Here is a 20,964-nt window from a genome sequence, read left to right on the forward strand (position 1 = left end):
TCAGAGTACCCCATACCTGCTAACTGTAAATCCTACTCAATATCTTCTGCACGTGAGAAATACTTTGATAACATGAAACAGCACATATACTCACAATCTGACTGCTCTCTATTGTTGGGTCTGGACAGTAAAACTTGGCTGGCTGCTGTTTTGGCGATAACAAAGTCACACATTCGATCCAGATCCAAGCATACACTTTCCAGCAGGATGACCAAATTGGCTATTCTCTTCTCAGAATACAGTCTGTAACCGGTCGTTCTGTTCTCATGCAATCCTGTTACAAGAAAATTGTGTAATGGCAGCACCATTTAAACCAATACATGCCTCAAAACTTCATGATTTAGAAGCAGTGTCCCCTGTTTGTTAATCGTGTTATCACAAAGTCGTGTTAATGAAGTGTGTGTTAAACAGAACAACCTGTATAAGGTTGCTGGGTAAGTTCCTATACAGTCTTTAAATCAACAATTGCAGACTTCACCAGTGGCACTCTCACCTCATGAACAATTTTAAAAAGAAAGTCGTAATGTTTGTTGCCAAAATTGTATGAGTTTCCTCTCTCTCTCCTCACACACCCTTCAGATGTATCTTAAAGATTTTGGCTGAAATATGGTTTTGGTGTATACTAACAAAGTCCCTTTTTGTGATCAAGCGGTTATAGTTGCACTATGTTATTATGCTTGTTGCCAGGAGAAGATTATTTGACTGGGAGACACAGCCCAGCCAGTCTCTAATTTTGAACTCATATGGCAGCCATCCTGATAGTTACAAAATGACACACAAGGTAGGAGCTGAGAATGCAAGAAAGTGACAATACAGCGTGGCAAGTTCACACAGGCAGATTTCATTATAAAAATGGGTATAAGAATTCATAATAGGAAAATAATTGATAGGCAATGTGGAGAGAAACAACATTCTTAATTATAGATATAGTTCCTTCTAATTAACTTAGTACTGATGGAGTGACCAGCCAGAATTGGCACATTCTAAGCAGACAGAAATAAAAGTTGAGAGGTTTTGGAAAGGTGGTAAAATATCCATGTATTTATTCTTGTTCAATTCATCTTTATTTGAACTTTCTTGTAGGATGTGATGAAAAGTGCAGATCTACTTTGAAAGCTGATACTTTACAAGGTTGTAGAACACACTGTTAAGATTTGCACTCTGTTATTTTGTTCCTACTGCAGGCTAGAACAGCCGTACTTGTCAGCAAGTGCACAATTCTTTCAAGCACTAGGGCATTGCTCATCACTGGAGCGATTCTGCATAGTTTCTCGGCACGGAACTTTTCAGCATGATGCAGTGATATCATTCATGACCAAGTGCTCGAATGTCGTCATGTGTCACATGTTTACAGGAGAAACTCTAGTGGCCTGCAAGAACCTTCAGCAAGCACTGATTACAGGGTAAGTGGAAGGAAATTGATTGAGTACAAAAGCAGCAAGTTGCAGATGTGATATATAAAAGGAACCAATGCTCAAGATGCTAATGCCTTGGAAGTACACCAATGAACTTTAATGGATCTAAAAATACTGAATAAAGTGCATCAGATAACCAACCAGTTGTCTTTCTGTCCCATCAATGCATTTGTGTTATGGGTTTTAAAATGTTATTTAAATAAATTAAGATTTCATATTTTAAACCGTTACCGCCAAGTGCCTGGTATCTTGCTCGGGTTTTACTGCATTCCTGAAACCGTTATCGTTGCTCCCACCGCCACAATGCAGATCTGTAAGGTTTAACTGAGCTTGCCTTGTGTGGCATTAGAGAGTCTACAATTGGCCTCAAATGCTCCTCTGGTGAGGAAGGGTACACTAAGCAGCCAGCCTTTGCATTGCTGATTACTATTGCATGTCTCTTGCTGGAAATTTGCATGTGTGGATGCACATCATTGATTGTGATAACAACTGGCATCCCAGCCCAAGGTCTCTTGGTCACATAACTTATAAATATTGTCGAACTCTCCCATGAAGATACCAGAAGGCTACCAGGGCTAGTGCACCACATTTCAAAATAAATTTGTGCTTTCAAGGTGAGGGAAAAATGTGGAGATTGACACAGCAAAGAAATATTTTGTGATTTTGAAGTGATTTGCATTTCTTTCTAAAGTTGATTGGGGGTTGTCAATACTGCTGTTCACTTGATTGTGGATTCTGGGGTTAATAGAAACTCCATACTTCAGCACAGCAGGTTTCTTTGAAATGCAGTGTCTTGTGTATATAACAATAGGAATGCGTAGCTTATTTTATAGCACTGGGCAGATGTATTAAAGTAGTTGACTTTTTTGGCATAATATTCCATGCTGCATCCTTTACAGGTAATGTCTGATTTGACTTACTGCATATCTAAGCAGAGCAAGAGTAATTCTGCTCCTTATATAACAGGGCTTTAACTCTAGTTTAAATCATTTTAAAGTTCCAGAGCTTTCTTTACATTTTCAGTAGGGGGCGATCTTGTAAGAGGTATCAGACTCCAGTTTCCATTTTGGGCAATATGACGAGTGTTCTGTAACCTAAACACTATAATGGAATTGAATAGGACTAAAGTATTCTAAGTGTTTTACAACCATATTGTGACATGCAAAACATCATCTCTAAATGGTGTTTCAGCAGAAAGGTTACAAATAGTTTAGAATGTTTTTCCTGCTCATATTCTTGCACTGCATCACTCGAGCACGTTTGGTGTGAATAAAAAGAGCAGCAGTCGTGCAGAGTTATTAGTGGATTGTTTGATTTATATGGTCGATGTGGACTCATAAATGATTCATGTGTACATTATCCTTTTCATAATGGATAGAGGTACTTAATCCCTCTGGATTTCCTGAAAATGTTATCTGTAATCTCCATTCTTGTGTATGATGTATGTGTGTTTGAAGGTAGCTGCACTCTGGAATGATAAAATAGGATGGGAGAGGAAAAGCACAACTTCAAATTAAGGAGTACTGAAGTATAAAAAGCAAAGGTAAAAAATACAATAGGAAGGAAAGATATCAGGAAAAAAAATTAATAGCATTGAAAAGTGACAGTGGGAATATGCAGTCACTTGCGCACTCCCTAATTTACACTATTGCCCAAAGGGCTGAGTTGAGTGGATTTTTTTCCCCTATGAGTCACTAGCTTTTATAATGCATGCTTTGAGTTCCTGGTAGATTTCTTATAATGCTAGTCCATTTACAGGCGATGCTTTGGATTTTAAAGTATGTGGCCACTGCTGCTCATTTGCTGATTCTGTTATGGTCATTTTTCTGAAAATATGGCCTGAAGCGAAGACCTATTTATTTTCCCTATGTCACCGTGATGTAGGTCATTGTGCAGGAGGTTTAGCTTTCTCCCTCTTTTGCCATTCCATGCTATATTTGTAGTGCAGTGAAGTTAATCATGTGAGGCCCAGTGAGATTAATAAGGGATATGGAATGAAACAAGTGTGTCCTTCCTCGCCTTTTTGAAGCCTGTATCATTCTTGGTTCATACTTTTTGCTGGTTTAAAATTGATTAGAGATCACATCAAGTAGCAAAGAATCGTTTTTTGACAGCAAGTTATTAGCTGTAGTGTTTTGCAGTCAGCTGTTTGTGGATGTCCTTATGCCAAGACAAAATGGATCCGTATCCAACTTTTAATAGCATCTTGGAAAAGGTAGAACATCTCTTTGAGATAAAAAAAGCCCTATCAATAATATTCACTCCTAGTGAATATTGGATGAATCTTTCCACTGCTGATTAATCCTCTGTCAATCACTATTCTTTTAGTCTCCAGTGACATAAAGATGTAAGTTCCATTTCCATTATTTTCAGACCAAGTGGTAAAATGTGGAGGACCTATCCAGACATGTTTTCCATGTTTACCAGTGCATCCATTAGCCATGGTGTGTGGATCTGGCAAGTCACTTCACTATGATGAAACTCAGCAGGTCTGGAAGCATCTGTGGAGAGAGAAGCAGAATTAGGTTTTCAATCTGTTACCATTCCTTATTCTGAAGAAGAGTTATATTGGACACAAACTCTGAGTCTCTCTCCCTAGATCCTACCAGACTTGAGCTTCTGCAGAATTTTCTGTTTTTATTTTCAGACTCAAATATCTGCAGTATATTTTTTAAAATTTCAATGTGATGACCTGGCCTGGAACTCTAAGTTTAACTTAACTGCTGCTGATCCATTCCGAATAAAAACATGAAGTGTTAAAGTAGAAATTTTAGCTCGATGGTAATTAAAAACAAATCGTGGTAGCCCTTCCAGAATCGAAGGGATTGGATCCTATCCAAACCCACTAATTCCTATCTTCAGACTTGAGTTGGCCATTAATATTGCTTAAGAAATTTTTTTTTGTTTGCTCCAAATCAGTAGTGAATGATTTAATTCAGTCTATACCCTGCTAGATTTCCTCTGCAGTCTTCCCAAAATCCCTCATACTTGTTTTTTCAAAATACTTATGAATTACTTTTAGCTTGAGGGTCCACATCCCAGACAGCTCCCTATTACTAACAGGACCTGTAAGTAGTAGATTATATATCAGCTGTGACTTAGTGAGTAGCACTTACACCCTGAGTCACTGTCCCACAGACTGGAATGCAACAATCCAGTGCAGTGTTGATGGAGTATTGAAGGAATGTCTGTATTGTTGCTTTTTAAATGTGCTGTAATGCTAATGGCTTGTTTGCTCCGTTGGGTGGATGTGAAATATCTCTTGGTAATACATCAAGAAAAGCAGGAGAGTTACCTCTGTTATTCTGGACAATATTTGTCCCCTAAGGGACAAATCCAAAAAGGAAACTCTGGTTATTATCGCCCTGATGTGTACAGGTTCCAATCACGGTTATCGCATTACAACAGTTTCATCAGCATTTCATATTTCTGACCCTGAACAGATTAAAAATTACCTCTAGATGACGTCTGTGCTGGAAATTTCAGTCAGGAGCTTCCTATGATGAACCTGCCTATGAATCCAGCAGCAAAGGAGATCTTTTTAGAAACCACAGCTCCATTTGCAGCACTCAGCCAGTGAGCTGTGTTCTGTGGTTTTAAATGTCCAGCAGCACTGACAGCCACTTTGACAGTTCCTGTAAAAGTGTGAAGGATAAACTGTATATAGTAGTGCAGGTTTAGGTGGGAAGTTGGGTGAGGGGGTTACGGGTACCAACTGTGTAGGGTGCAGAGTAAGTGAATGAGTGCTTATAGTCAGACTGGGACCTAGGGAGCCTGCTTGTTGGGTGGACCTGTGGCAGGGGTTGGGGTCACGTTCAAAGATCATGGGCTTTGGATCTTCAATGGAGGTGGATGAGAGTCGTCTGGTGGTGGTAGTTCATCTGGTCTATGGTTAGATCGAGGCAGGATACTGAGTCTGGAAGATGGGTGAGGGAGGCGTGTGTGGTTACATCAAGGCAGGGTTCGTAAAGTGGGTAAGGAAGGGGGGGTTAGATGAATTGAGACAGGGCATTAGTTTTGGAAGATGGATGAGGGTGGGTGTGTGATTAGGTCAAGGCAGGGTACTGGTCTGGAAAATGGGTGTTGAGTTGTTGATTCAGACTGAGGGAAATGCCAGCTGGCTATGGATGTGCGGTGATTGGGTCTGAGGGTAGGGGTAAATCAGAGTTGGGACAGGATGCTGTCAGGGTCAAGTCAGGAATGGTATACTAGTATGTTTTAGGTTGGGCAGGTGGGACAGAGGTTGTCGGAGATCAAAGAGGTATAGTTGGTAGGGCCAAGGGATCAGTGGTGACTAAGTCATGGATGTTAAAGAAGGTTTTTAAGCCTCTTAGAGTTGATGGCCTAGTAATATTATCACTAGATTATTCATCCAGAGACCCAGGTAATGTTCTTCGGACCCAGATTCTAATCCCACCAGTGCAGATAGTAGAATTTGAATTCACCAAAATAAAAATAAGTCTAATTAGATTAGATTAGATGACTTAGTGTGGAAACAGGTCCTTCAGCCCAACAAGTCCACACTGACCCGCCAAAGCGCAACCCACCCATACCCCTACATTTACCCCTTTACCTAACACTACGGGCAATTTATCCTGGCCAATTCACCTAACCTGCACATCTTTTGGACTGTGGGAGGAAACTGGAGCACCCGGAGGAAACCCACGCAGACACGGGGAGAACATGCAAACTCCACACAGTCAGTCGCCTGAGTTGGGAATTGAACCAGAGTCTCCGGCGCTGAGAGGCAACAGTGCTAGCCACTGTGCCGCCTAAACTATTGCCAATCGTTGGAAAACCCCTTCTGGTTCACTGATGTCTTTTAGGGAAGGAAATCTGCTATCCGTGCCCAGTCGGGCCTACATATGACTCCAGACCCACAGCAACGTGGTTGATTCTCAACTGCTGTCTGAACAATAAATACTGGCCTAGCCAATCCACATCCCGTGAATGAATAAAAATAAAACTAATTGAGTTGGAACCTTCAAGGTTTTTGCTTTTCAAGGAGCTTTCTTAGAGAACTCCAGAACTGAGGGAATTGCCCATCAGAGGTTTCCATTTCCCAAGCAGTTCCCATTGAATCAGCTGTGTCAGGGATTATGCATGATCCTGACGCACAGCTCCAGTCTGCACTACTCCACTGACTATTTGGGCCACAACCTCTCCGCAAATTTAAATTCTGTTGTTGAACAAGCACTCCACCTAGTGGCTCAGCTAAAACTGAGCAAAGTTGCACAATGTAGGAGCAAATTACCTCAGATGCTGGACTCTGTACTGAAAACAACAAATGCTGGAGATCTCAGCAGGTCAAGCAGTGTCCATGGCGAGAGAGTAAGCTAACATTGCGAGTCTAGATGTCTCTTTGGTATTTTACGTCAGTTCTGATCAAGAGTCATCTAGACTTGAAATGTTAGCTTGCTCTCTCTCCATGGATACTGCCTGACCCGCCTGTGATCTCCAGCATTTGTTGTTTTCCGAGCAAGTTACATCTATGAAGGCAGGTTGGAGAATTTCCCGACACTGTCTTGGAGCCATATACCATATAGCCAATGATATTAACTTTTTTGCTATTGATTGCTTCTATATTTTGGTTGAATAGGTCACCGGTATAGTATTTTGTAGTTTTTCACACTCCTTTTTCTGTTAATTTCTCTGTCTCTTTACTAACATAGTGTGTTGACTGTTGAGGAATGGTTCTAGTTATTAGTTGATTTTTCTCTAGCCCAAGTGACTGACTGACTGTTTTCCGTTGTGTGTAAGCCGAGACTATGAGAAGACCAACATGTTTGGCTGGGAATAAACAGGCTAAATCTTTTCCATCCGTTTGGATTTCTAGGTGTCAATCAGCCTGTAACATTTGACGTCAAGGAGGAAAGCAAAATTGCCACTCAATAACTGAAGAAATCACAACCAAATGAAATTTACTGCTTGTTACACAATTTAAAGCTTCTTTAATATTTTCTTTGCTTGCTCAGCTCATTGTATTCAGTGTTTCATTTTTATTTTTCATTAACTCTGTTTTTTTTAAACTGAGTAATTGTTTCATACATAAACTGCCTTAGTATAAAAGCTTCCTGATTACTCATTAGGTGGATATGTTATTGAGGCAAAATGAAATCAGCTGTAAATACACATCCGGTCAGGCAGCATTTGTGGAGAGAAATATTTCATATTTCAGACAAGATGTCTTTAATATCAGCATCAGATTTTGTAGTGATAGTGTGCCCTTCCATCCCAGGTTTGGATCCCTGCTCTGTACTGACTTTGCCAATTGGTGAAGGGGAGAGTAACAGTGGTGGAATCAGGTATCTCTGCTGGGATGGCTCAAAGGCAGAATTATTTTTGATCCGCGTTCTGTGATGCTTTTGCAGTCTCTGTGGACAAGTGACAGAGTCTTTGAACTTTGCAGCAGCTCTGTGTCCTAGCTACAGAATGGCGGCTGAGATGGGCTACAGAAGGACTGCTGGTACACATTGAATCCTAAGTCTGTTTAAATTGCTCCCAGAAGAGGAAGAAAAATTTAAGGAAAGAGGATGAACTAACTACAGCCTGTATTGACCTGTTTACAACATTGTAGGTATGTTGCTGACATGCTTGTTCCATTTTTTAGTTTTCTTTTAACAGAAACTAACGGTGCAGATTTAAAACTCTCTTGATTCCTAACATTATTCAAACACAATTTTTCTTTTATCATAAAGCAGTTCAGTTTCGAAGTACATTTAATTTGCTTTTTAACAATTCGGTTAACCCTTGATGTTTGTCTTGAAGCATGATTAGCAAAAAAATGGACTATCAGAGATACCTTCTAGTTCAACTTGTATAGTTTAATGTTATGCCAAAAATCAGTAGAAATAAATACTTGTTTTAGAAATTGTGCATGTGCACGAGCAGGAGTAAATCTGTGCATATAATGTGGGTGTGAAGCCTGAAAGAACCAAAATGCAATAGGGTGAATCCTGACAAAAAAGCACAGATGCGCACTCCTTCAGTCATTAACCATGCATTACGCCTCAATGAAGGCTAGATGTTTGAGCCCAGTTAGCGCTATCTGCCAACTGCACTCTCACCAGCGAGATGAGAATAGGCATGAAAATAAAGCAGCCTTTGTTTTGTAGTGCGAACATCGCAGGCAACTCATTTATGAGTAACTGAGCTGTATGAATTTTCCAGTGCAAAATAGGCACCTATGCTCAGCAAATGGAGAATTGTCTTCATCTTGTAAACTACAAACTGAGGTATTTGATTCTTTTGACTGTAATTTTATGAAGTTTTTGAACTAGCTATGTCTGAATTGACAATTCAGTCTTTTTTATATTTTAAGGAGCTGCTGCTTTTGTCTCTGTTGCTGCCTAGATCTGCAGAAGGAGATGGTTTTCTTCATATATAGTCTGGTTGTGTTTTGTACACTTAATCTTCACAAAGAACTTTTAGCCATTTTTTTTTTAAAAGAAGAGGATGGACTCTTAATGCCACCTAATTCGCTCAGCAACAATAACAAGGAGTTAATAGGAGTTTGGGCCCACAAACTGGTGAGGAGGGTCATGTTGTAATCTTGCAAACCTACTGCCTGCAAGCATATTGTAATAAGGTTGGGGCAGAATGATGTAAACATGATTGTGAGTTCAATGGTATGAAGGACTGGCTTCAAGGAGGAGAGTCAAAAATCGCAATCTGGATTCTAATTGTATCTGAAATCTTCCATTTGAAAAGTTAGCACTTTCATTCCCCAGTTTATCAAGTGCAGCACCTCATGATTGTAGTTTGTTCCAGTTTGGCCTCGATGTCTTGTGGCACACTGGTACTGTCCCTGTCTCTGAGTCAGAAATTCTTGGTCCAGGTCCCACACCAGGATTTGACAGTCATGGAAGGCCTAACACAACCAAACAGACTGACTGATAATCAATCAATCTGTAAATCTCTCTGACACACCTATACTAGGAAGTCAGAGTGGGCAACACACTTTGTAATACCTACTAGCTGGTCTGCATGGCTTGCCGTTTGTTTGAGCACTACATCAATGGGCGAGTTAATTAAAAGAAACACAGGCTTGAATGTTATATGTCACATGTCCTGACTTCCAGATATGCCAGAATGCTTTACAATCAATCAAGCACTTTTGAAGTGTCACCTGTGTTTTACTGTAGGAGGCGGGGCAACTAATTTCAATGTTACCATCAGATCCCTTTTTATGCTTTGGGGTACATATATAGGCCAGGTCCCAGGGGTAGACTCCCCCCTATCCTCCCGAACAGTGTCATGGCAAGATTTACAGCCACCTGAGAAGGCAAAGTCTCAATTTAACATTTTATCAAGAAGCAGCGCCTCCAACTAAATTTGGTACTTTGGAGTGAGACTGAACCTGCCTGACTGAGTCCAAAGTGAGAGTGCTACCACTGAGCTACAGCTGATGCCAATCCTAAAAGCACTTTGTTGAAGCATGTCTGAACCAGAAGCTGAAGTTCAGGTTCTGCCAGAAGTGTTTCATAACACAGGTTGATTATAAATATCTATAACAGGAGGAAAATGTTGTTTTCTTTTTCCACATCGCTGTTAATGTCTAGAAGTAACTTTTCAACTGGAATCACAAATTTGAAAACTTAAAATGGTGCTTTTTTTTAAAAGAAAAACACCTTTTGTACAGAAATGCTTTGGAGAAATGGGTTTATTGTTCACTTCAGGCCTACCATTGTAAGAATATAAATTTAGTCTAGATCATGTAAGTTGATTTCTCAATATTGTCAATAAGCAGTTGCTGATATTTGATCATGTTTTGGAAAATAAATCATACCAAGCTTTCCAGATAATGCAGACTAAATAAATTGAACGACCTATATGCAATCTGTCAAACTGGCGCTTAACTGCCTAAATTAGTATCAGGTTACATTGAGCCACCCAGCAAAACAGGACATCAATATTTAGTTTACAATAGTTATTATTTGGGCAGTAGCAGGAGCAGCTACTCAAAAGAACTGTCATCTGCCAGACCATTAGAATGTGTAGATACTGAACCAGGAACCAAAGGACAATAAGATTTCCATTTATTTATCCACTGATCCCATTGTAGACTGGCTTTGGCAGAATTACCAAGCCGATGGTGAGACAGTACTGAATAAGGATCTGGTATGGTCTGTTGGCTCAAGATGTTTCATGCTAAATTCATTTGTGTGTAATCTAGCTGGACAATTACTATGTCAAGCATCATGATTTGCAAAATATTCAAATAATATGTCAGTCTTGAACACTTCGTTTTGTTGAATAAACTCAGCAGGAGTGCACATTTATAGCTGTTGGTAAACTTGCATTAGTCAACTATTATAACTGGTGTTTGTGTGGAGTCTAACATTTGGGACATTGCAGCACTTCTTAGAATTGAATTTGTAGTACAGGACAAATCAAAGTCTTTGTAACTGTCTTAAATATGAACTTTGCAAAAATGTTTAAAGCATTATTCTTGAGGTAATATATCTGGTTGCTATTATTCTGCAGCTGTGTGCAAATTGACAGGTGCATTTCTTTACAACTGTGATTAACCACAGAAATGTTCAATAATCTGCAAAGTGCTCTGGAACGTCCTAAGACTGTGTGAAAAAGGGCAAAAAACCTCTTTTTTTTAAAAAAAAATATTTGGAGCCATAAAGAAATAAGAAGCCAATTGAGCTAATCTTTCAGTGTTTACCTAGCATGGCAGGTGTATAGGTTGTGTAGCTCACTGGATGAAGATTATGTTAATGAACTTCATTTTTCAAAAAATTCTAATCTAGAAATTGCAAAAAAAGTTCTCATCTGATTTGTTTTTTTTCCTTGAAATGCTTCATCAGTGTTCAATTAGGATTATGTAATGTCTGTTTTAATTACTCTGGTGGGTCTGCAGTTGTCATGGTTATGCTTACTTCCACCCATCAGTGCATGTACATTGGATATGCAGGCAGATGGTCAAAGGAACTGACAGCAGTGGTGTTGGGGAGGGTGTGTGAATGAAGAACAGTAGTGGGCAACTCAAGATATAATTGGGATCGTTTGTGTCCGTTTTGAAAAGCAAAGACAACAAGACTTAAAACAGAACATTAATTCCAGTATGACCGCTTAAACATCATGCAATATTTTTACTACAGTAATTTGTTAAGATAACTCCCTCATTGTTAGTCACTAATAACATTTTGTTTATTAAAATGTACCTTTAGAAACCCAACCCTTACTGTAACTTGTTGATTTTGTAAATATTATCACCTCATTCACCAATAACATGATAATTGTTTCATACATCATATACAATTTAGTCAAAATACTCCTCAATGAATAGTTATATAATTCAGTAATTTAGAAAGCTGTTAGATCTAGGTTTCAAATGCTTGACAACTTGCTATGTAAAAATTAACATCCTCCATTGTTGGAAGCAGAGCTAATGAAAGTAAGAATTGTCAGTGTATTAAGAGTAAAACCTGTACTTTTTGAAGTGAAAATGATCAAAAGTTAATGTTTCCCTACCTCAAAAATGCTTGTTGTTGAAAAGTGATTAAAATCTCTTGTGGAATTTTATTTCAGTTCTATTCTCTCCTCTTTTTCAAGTCTTCATCCAAGAGGTTAGCCAAGTGGCTTGCAGCCAGGTCTCTGCCAGTGCTCTCTGTAATTACCCACCAGGAGGTTGGTGCAGTGGGCCAAGAAGATTTCCATCTGTGTTCCTGTTGGGACTCGTCAAGCAAAAGCATTCTGGCCACAGTTTGCAGTGCGCACTGTGTTGTATCATGTGCTAGAATGCTTAATTTGCAGTAACGAAACAAATTATGTTTGCCCTTAACAAAGTTAGTAATTTCCAGTAACTGAATTGAGGCAGTTTCTGAGAAGGTGCCTGTCATCATTTAGTGATTGTATGTTGACTAGTTTATGCTTTCATTCCTCTCTTTCCCTCCTTCCAGGTTTCACTTATTCTAAAGGTGTGGACATGACTTGGTTGGAGTATTCACCCAGTGTTACTGTCTGCACACTAGCCCCTGCTGTCATGGCTGTTTGATCCATGTGTGTGCATGGGTAATGAATGTTGACTGGTTGTTTGTCCAGCTTCCAAATTACTTTGGTGGAGGAGATATTCTGGTTTCTTCTCTGATTTGTTTGCATCCCATTTTGAGACTTCTTCAAAAGGTAATTTTAGTTGGAGCAAAGAATCCTTATATATTAAAGACTGAGCTACCCTGAGGTGATGGACGATTAAATGGAGGGATTGAATTTAAACCAGTTGGAGCAGGTATGCGGTGTAAACAAAGCAGGGAACAGTTGGAATGAAGGCATATTAACAGACTAGGCCATTTTTTGTTGATCTTTACGTCTTTTCAGTTCAAGCTTTTAGACTGTACATTAGATTAAATGTCACTTGAGCAAGATATTTTATTTTTCTTTCTCTGTCCTGCCTGTTTGTTATCCTCTCTTTTTGCTCCGACCCCTCAGTAATGAATGTTTTTCTTTTATGGCTGTTGCATTTTTCCTTTCAATAACAGGTGGGACCATTCTCTGCAGCTGTGATTGCTGCAGGGTTGTGATTCTTTAAGATTTGTCTATGCCTGTTTTAGAACTTCCTTTTTATTTAATGTTTGTACCACCATGAAATCAGTGAGCCTTGTTGGGGTGGGGTCCACAAGTCCAGATATCCCTCTGGTACCTTGCCCAAATGAGTATTATTCAGGTATGAACCTATTTGAATGCCAGTAATCCTTCTGTCAGTAATCACCCCAACAGATTTATTTTCTTTGTTGCTCTGATCAGTGCGTGTGAACATACTTTCATGTTATTGCTTTGTATTGCTGAATTTCATTTGTAAGGCACAGCTGTATTATGGATTGAGTTGTCAAAAAAAAGGACAGTTGTGCAAATCCAGACTTTTGACAACTATTTACGAATAGATCAAGAATGATTATGCAAAAATAACTCAATTAGTTGGGTTGGTGTAAGAAAGCAGTCACATACATGGGAACGATACAGGACTTGCTGCAGTCAGTATCAAATATTCTGCCTCTCTTGCTCTGTACTTGCACCCTCCAAAAAACACCACCTGAGAAATGTTTTCTGGATAGCTGATAACTTTTTGAAGCTTGTGGAGAAAAGGGAAAGATGGAGAGAGAAAAAGAGAGATGCTTTAAGAGATGGAGGTCAGCTGCATTTATATTGTTAATTGAAGCTTTTTTTTTGAAGTAAATTGATTGAGCTCTTTTGCTAATTTGAATGAGAGAATGCAAAGTGTAATGTACTTCAATTCTCTTTTTTTGTTCTGAGAAACATTATGAAACTTTTGAGCAAATTTTAAATGAAAAGTAAGCAAACTGCTGTTGTCAAAGACTGTTTAATGTCCATGTACGAAATAAGTCGTGGCTTCTCTAGTTAATCATTGTTACCTTCATCTCTTGCCATACTTTTAATATAAATGTCATTCCTTCCACTGTAATAAGCTTCACAATTTGCACAGGTGGGCGATGTACATTCCATCGTATTCGAATTGTGGAAGAGCAATGTCTGACTTTGGAGCTGTTGGAGATTGGCACTTTCATGGAGATTGTGTTGCTTTCAGTAAACCTTTGAACATCAAAGCATTTCTGTGTCACAAAGGCTTTAAAGCATGTAAAGCTTTCTTCTAACCCTATTGTAGGAATACTCAAATTTTTATGAATCTGTTTTCTTCAGATTGACGTCCTTTATTTTGGATTTTTATTACCTTTTTAACCCTTTGATGTCTGGACGGTGGTTAGTGATTTTTACTTTTCCAGTGAAGAGTTCAGTGTCCCACTTTTATGTAATAACTGCTGTTAAATGCAAAATTTAAACTAAGCAAAGTAGAACTTCAAGTGATAACTTTGAAATGATTAAACAAATTATTGTTTGCGAGTCTTAGTACATTATTAATGCAAATTGTTCATTGCTGTTAGTTTTCTTTTATGGATGTGACCATATGCCAGTACTTATTTCCTTGAGAAGGCTTTGGTGAGTCTCTGCAGTTTATGTAGTAGGGTACACCCCCAGTGGCAAGGACACTTGTGGGAATATGAAAGGCTAAGAGGAAAGGAAGAGTTGTGATTCAGCAGCAGAGAAGGAACATAATAAAATACCAAGTCAGCATGGTGTGCGGATTGGAAGCAAACTTACAGGCAGTGGTCATTGGCCAGGTTGGATTTGTCCTGTTTTCCTGTATTGGACAAAGCACATTGTCAGAATGTTGCATGGGCCCATAACCTTTGCAGAATCCAGTGCTTTTATCCATTTCTTTGATATCACATGAAATGAATCTACTTGACGATAGATGTTGAATCTCAATATCACAGATGTTATGGTGCAGAAGGAGGCCATTCAGCTCACTGCCTGCGCCAGCTTGTTTAGTAAACCTGATTACGACTGCATCAGCAGGTATCGATTCACCAGCAAGGGAATGGAATGGTACAAGGTAATCTGGAGTAAGTCACCTGGTGCCATGAGATTTCTGGAATCAACGTGAAAGGCTCCCAGGGCAACTCCCTTTCAACTTTACATCACTCTGCCACCACTTAGACTGAGTGATGCAAATGTTACTTGCCACTTAGCAGTCCAAACCTGAATGTTGTCCAAATCTTGCTGCATTTGGAGACTGGCTGATTCAGTATCTGAGGAGTTGCAAATGAGGCTGAACATTTATGATCATCCACAAATATTTCCAACTTTTTGACCGTGTACTGTAGGAAAGGTCTTTGTTTACGCAGCTAAAGGTAGTTGGATCTATTCTGAGGAACTCTTGCAGCCAACATTAGTACTTGACCCTAGCCCTTAGTAAGGCAGGATTTATAGCATTGACAAGGCTGGCTGACCGGTTGTTACTTCTAGTGCTTAGCTCACTGGAGGGTGGTCTGCCTGGGTTCATTCCTGATTGACTTTTCTGAAACAGTTTGAGGATATTGCTAGGTTTTTTTTCAGAGGGCATTTAAGAGTCCATCCTCATTGCTGTAGGTCTAGAGTCATACATAGGCCATACTAGGTAAGGATAGCAGACTTCCTTCCCCAAAGGACATTAGTGAACAAGACTGGCTTTTACAACTGCTAACACAGGTTTCAAGGTCACCACCGCTGAGCCTAGCTTTTTATTCAAGATTTAGTAACTGAATTTATGTTGCCCCAGTCACTGTGATGTTCACTTTGCTCTATGCTGACTTTTCCTGTCTTTGGCCTACTGCCCAGGCCCAGTGCAGTTCAACACAAATTCCAAGAACAGCACCCTATGGTCTTCTAGACTCAACATCAAGTTTAACAACTTTTAGATCATAACCTCTGTCCCCAGTTTGATCTGTGCTTTTGTTTCTATTTCCCTTTTTTATTTTGGTTGCAAATGTTGACATTTCAACTGTAGTGGTTGCTCTCCCAGGCAGTTCTAGTGCCTGTGCCATTACTGCCGGCGGTGCTGCAGGACATGGGGAATGGCTTCATACTTGGATTTTATTTCATGTGCCTCTGGAATAAGTGAGAAAACCCAGTAGAGTGCTCAGAAAGAACCGTACTCAGTGCCCCACTACTGAGTGAAGTGGCGAGCTGGGCAGTTAACAAGGGGTAGGTGAGGGCGAGACAGCTACAACAGACACATTGCCAATTCCAGTTTGTGTTCCACTGTGGAATGGACTCAATGATGGCATTAACAATATTTGACTTCCTATTCAAGTGCATTGGCAGGAGAATAAAACACATTCTTTTATTGTTTGGCTGTGTTGGTCTTTCTTTCCTTATCCTTCATGTTACCTCGTTTAGACACAGCCATTTCACCACTTCTATGACCACGAACTGTTATATCCTGAAACTTTCCGTTATTTAACCTCAGCTGGCCTCCACCATATCCTTTTATTCTCCCAGCCATCTTCCCCCACCTCCGGCAGCTTAAGAATGCTTACATTTCTGTCTTCTGTTCTGATGAAAAGTCACCAGCCTGAAATATTAACTTTGTTTCTCTCCATAGATGACCTACTGGGTTTTTCCAGCATTTTGCTGTTATTTTAGATTTTTCAGCATGTGTAATATTTTGCTTTTTATGTCATAAACTTGATGATTTTGAACTCTTACTCTGCAGTAACTTCTTGCTGTATGCTTGTTTTGGTGATTTTGTAATGTGCCACATTAGCAATACGTATTGATAGCAGAATTTATGTTACCAATTACAAAACAGCAAACTCCAGACAATTTGGAGAACTTAGCAGGATGTGTTTATTTATGGAGTGATACTTTGGTGTACGCGTGTGAGAGGTTTGCTTGGGCTGGGTCACTTTCTGACTGTTTTGATTTCTACAAGGTGTGTGTTATCCAAATAGAGGAGGGAGACAATTGTGATTCTTAGATATCATACTGAGGTTAGACTTCTTAACCTCTGCAGATATAAGACATTGAGCTTTATGAAGGTTTGCATTGAGCTGTGTAAAACAGGAAAGTTGCTTACTGTTGAGTTTGCCAATGTTAATGCCTGTTGGCTCGACACCTACCCTACTTGATGTGGACATATGGCCCTGGATGAACATGTCTGCAGCTGTAGTTGAAAGTCAAGCTGATTTGGAAGACAGCATGACTTTCATTAAAGGGAATAGAAAAACTGTGTAAATCTTGCAGTATTTACATTCAGTTCCATTAAATAAATGTCCTGATTAGCTTAGTAGGTAAATGCACTTCCAGTGATAACAGACCAGGGAAAGGCCAGGGATTTAATTTGCTGATCTCAGCTGGCATACTGATCCTATAATTGATCTGTAAATCCTTTTGAGTCTGTGTTTGAGGATTGGGGGGGGGGGGGGGGGGAGGGGGGAAGCAGAGTGGGGAAAGAGCCACTATTTGCTAGTTAGTGATTACCGCTACCTGGAAAGTGCACATGAACAGGGCTGGCATGTGCTACCACAGAGTCCAGTGGGTTGTAAATGTTTGCTGCCTGGATTAAATCAGGTGAATCTCAAGAGTCAGCTGCAACTATGAAGCAGTGATATTCTTTATCCCAACCTACGTCACCAGTGTTCCTTGTATTACCCTTTTTTAAAATCAAAATACTATAGGGGACAGTGGACAGGGTTTACTTGAGGAAGGTGAGGGATGAAGATATATTGGGGATGGGATGGTAGGCAAGATTGCATTGTTTCTAAGCCCAACCATATTTCAAGTTAGGCAGTGTGTTGCCTCAACATGGAAATGCGAACAATATATAATTGTTCAATGGTTCCACTAAGCACCAAGAACCTTAACCTCAGAGCCCAAAGGGAAATGGCAGCCTAAACTTGGGACAAAAAAAACATTCGTTTGGCAAATCATTTTTTGAAGGTCTTCCAAAAATGTGAACTTGTATTTCTAAATAGCTTGCAGGTGAGGAACACCCTCCATGCACGTAATAAGTTGATGAACATGACTGTAGAGTTTTTTAAAAAAGAAACCTCAGCAGGTGTACAGGGAATGTTGGTACCCCAGGCAATTTATTTCCATTACTGCTTGATGTTTTAGGCTTTTATTATCTTTGTCAATTGCATTAATTCAATAAATTATTCCTTTTATTAAAAATTGTAGAACTGGTGCCAAGCAAAGTATGCAAATTGATTTTGCCTCTGCTGTTCTGACTTAAACCAAAACAATAAAGAAATTGTAATTGATCTAAATTTTAAAAATCTCCTTTTTTCCATAATTAATGCCTGTGTCAACTCATACGTTTTGACAAGGTAACGTACAAAGTGCAAGTTTAAGTCCAGTTCACGTGAACCCAAGCATGCTTTCTGGAATAGAAAACTAACATCTGAAGGTGTAATATAACATATGAAATCACCAGGCGAATTTATCAGTTGAAAATTTCAGACTAAAATACCTACTGTGTGTGGAGACATGTTATTTGTTCATGGACTTTGATTGTCTCTGACTACACCAACCTTTACTGCCTGGTCCTAATTGCCCTTGAGAGAATGGTGGTGAGCTACCTTCTTGAACCACTGCAGTTCTACATCCATATTGCTGTAAGGAAGAGAATGTTGGGGCTTATGACCAAAAACTTAGAGGTTACACTCTCAGAGGATTTTGAGGATGAGAGAAGGCGAGAGAGAAAGTTAGAGATTGAGAAAAGCTATCCAGGTCTTAGAGCCCAACTACAGTGGAATGATTAGAATTGAGTGGCCAGAGTTGGAGGAGTGTATAGGACTCAGAGAGTTGTAGGGCTGGGAGAGATTACAGATTTGACTCTGGATGCGAGCTTTCTGTGAGGCAATTTTCCAACTTAAGCAGCACCTTCTTGGTTTTATAAGTCACTCAGAGATTTTAACAATTTATCCAACAAATTCCTCTCCCTCTCCCCAGTAGATTTCTATTATCTTATTGCTGGCTCATTTCTATTCCTTGCTCCTGTTTTTGATGCAATCTCTCAATTTTGCAGCTACATAACATAATCGACCTTTGTTTGACCTCACCTCTCCAGGTCCCTTTCAGATTATTGCAAATTGATTATTGGTAAACTAGAGAAAAACTGCCCTGGATTCTACTTGCTAGAATTTCTATCTCTTTATCCAAAAGCAATATGTGTCTTTGTTCCCCTTCACTCTGCTTTTGTGTCTCTCCTTGAAGGTTCTCACTTGTAATGATTATACAGTTCCAACATTGCTGCAGTACCTTTTCACCCTCATTTGCATTTTTGCAATCTATTGAATCAATGTCGCCTTCACAACTAACTGTGCTATAAAGTAAGAGCCAGTTTCACATCAAGATATGCAGCAGACATTCCCTTCTCCACCCCACCTACTATGTCCAGTTTCTACCTTGCTGCAGTCCGAAAGGAAATACTAAGATCTTTACTACAGTCACATATACAGTATTCAATACACGCTGATGACTGAGTTCATTCAGCACTTTACTGGTACACATGACAAGCTCCACTGACATGAGTTGGAAGGAACAAGGAGAATAGCAATAGTTTTGGAATTTCATAAAGCTATCTTTCCCACCTCTACGTCAGGTTTCCATTTTATCAAGGAGTAACAACTTTTCTCGGCTTTTGAAGGTGCTGCTTTATATTTCAGAATGAAATGCGAAAGAAATAACAATGACTTGTCCTTGAAACATTGTGAATTAATCTTTAACTTGAAGACATCATTGAAGTAGTTAATTTTTTTTCCGTCCACAAGCCATCTTTCTAACTTGTTGTCTTGTGTTGTTCTCCAGTTTCCAGACTGACCGCCCTGCACTGAATGTGGCTATATTCCCACTTCTTCATGAAGGACTCGCTGACATCATCCGGGATGTTCCAATGATGCACTTGGATGAAATAACTCTGTTTAAAAGTCGTGTTGCAGAAGACCCTCTGCATCTCTGGTGGTGATATTCTTACCAAGAAGAGAGAGAGAGAGAGCTAATAGTGTGATGATCCCCATGCGTGACTATTTCCTTCAAATTCCCCTGCTTGTTGGTGACATTGTTGTTTAAAATAAAATACACTTGTTTACTGTCTCGTGGAAACCAGAAAAAAGGTTGAAACTTGAAAATTAGAGGTTTTTTGTTGCCTTGTTTTCCAACAAAATTCCTTTGAATCTGGGTTAACACCAATAATGGTGGATTTTACATGTGGCAACTTTTATGTTGTGCCTGCTGTAGTCTTCACAATAATTGGAAATAAGAACATGAGAAGCAAAGGACAAGTAACAACCTATCAACTCTCATCCCACTAATACCATAACTCTCCCAGAATAGCATTCATTGTGTTGCAAGCATTCCTAATGTTTGCCTCTACTTGCTGCTTGCTTCCATTTTAATGAGATTAAATCCTCTGGTTTGATTTTTTTTCTTGCTTCCGTTTTACAAACTGAGAGTAACCAAGTTTAGACTAGGTTTTCTTTTTGTTTGTTACCCTGTTGCAAGATTAACTGTTGCTTTTCTTCACGATTCTTGATCATCCTTAGCCTTCCTTGAATTCTTTCAAGTTACAGTTGTGAGCAGTCTCATTCTTCTCTGGACTGTCGTTGGTGTTTGTATATGTTCTTTGTGATGTAGTGACTGGCATTAAATGCATTTCTTCAAGTGTGAGCTGACCGATTTTTTTTTGTGTAATCTCTTGGCTCTTGTTCTGTATCTTCTGGCCAACTATTTCACTAGTCTATTTTGTCTTACCATTAAAATTACTTTGTGGTATATTGCCACCATTCTCAATTCCATTTCTAGATCTCTGAATCTAATTCATTGTGTATATATGCATATTACTGAACATAAAATTTACAGAACAGAAACAGGCATTTGGCCCAGCCACTGTGCGCCAGGATGCATGCTTAGTATGAGCTGCCTCCTCCCAACCTGATTAACTAACCCTAAGAGCATTCCCATCACTTCCTTTCACCATTATATGTCTAACTTCTACATAAATGCAGCTATGACTGTTACCTATCCTCCTTGTATATGGACAGTCCTATTATCTATGTTAAATGTATTTACTGTTTGAATAGCCAGAGGCAGGGGTGATTTAAATCTATTGTAAGATTTTACTGTTGGTTAATATTGCCGATAGGCATTCCTTGGCCTCTATCAATCCCATCATGTGAAAGCAGACGTCATATGCATTCCT

General features: G+C 39.4%; 1 protein-coding gene across 1 annotated transcript in view; it reads left to right on the forward strand.

Moving 5' to 3' along the window:
- The window catches only part of fbxl18 (F-box and leucine-rich repeat protein 18), a 34,142-nt gene extending 13,741 nt beyond the window's left edge, over positions 1 to 20,401 (forward strand). The window contains exons 3-4 of the mRNA XM_060840348.1: positions 1,185 to 1,403; positions 19,575 to 20,401. Coding sequence (XP_060696331.1) covers positions 1,185 to 1,403; positions 19,575 to 19,731 — 376 coding nt within the window. The 3' untranslated portion in view covers positions 19,732 to 20,401. The remainder of the gene's footprint in view (positions 1 to 1,184; positions 1,404 to 19,574) is intronic.
- The last annotated feature ends 563 nt before the right edge of the window (positions 20,402 to 20,964 follow it).

Source organism: Hemiscyllium ocellatum, chromosome 20, assembly GCF_020745735.1.
Source record: "Hemiscyllium ocellatum isolate sHemOce1 chromosome 20, sHemOce1.pat.X.cur, whole genome shotgun sequence".
Classification (NCBI taxonomy): domain Eukaryota; kingdom Metazoa; phylum Chordata; class Chondrichthyes; order Orectolobiformes; family Hemiscylliidae; genus Hemiscyllium; species Hemiscyllium ocellatum.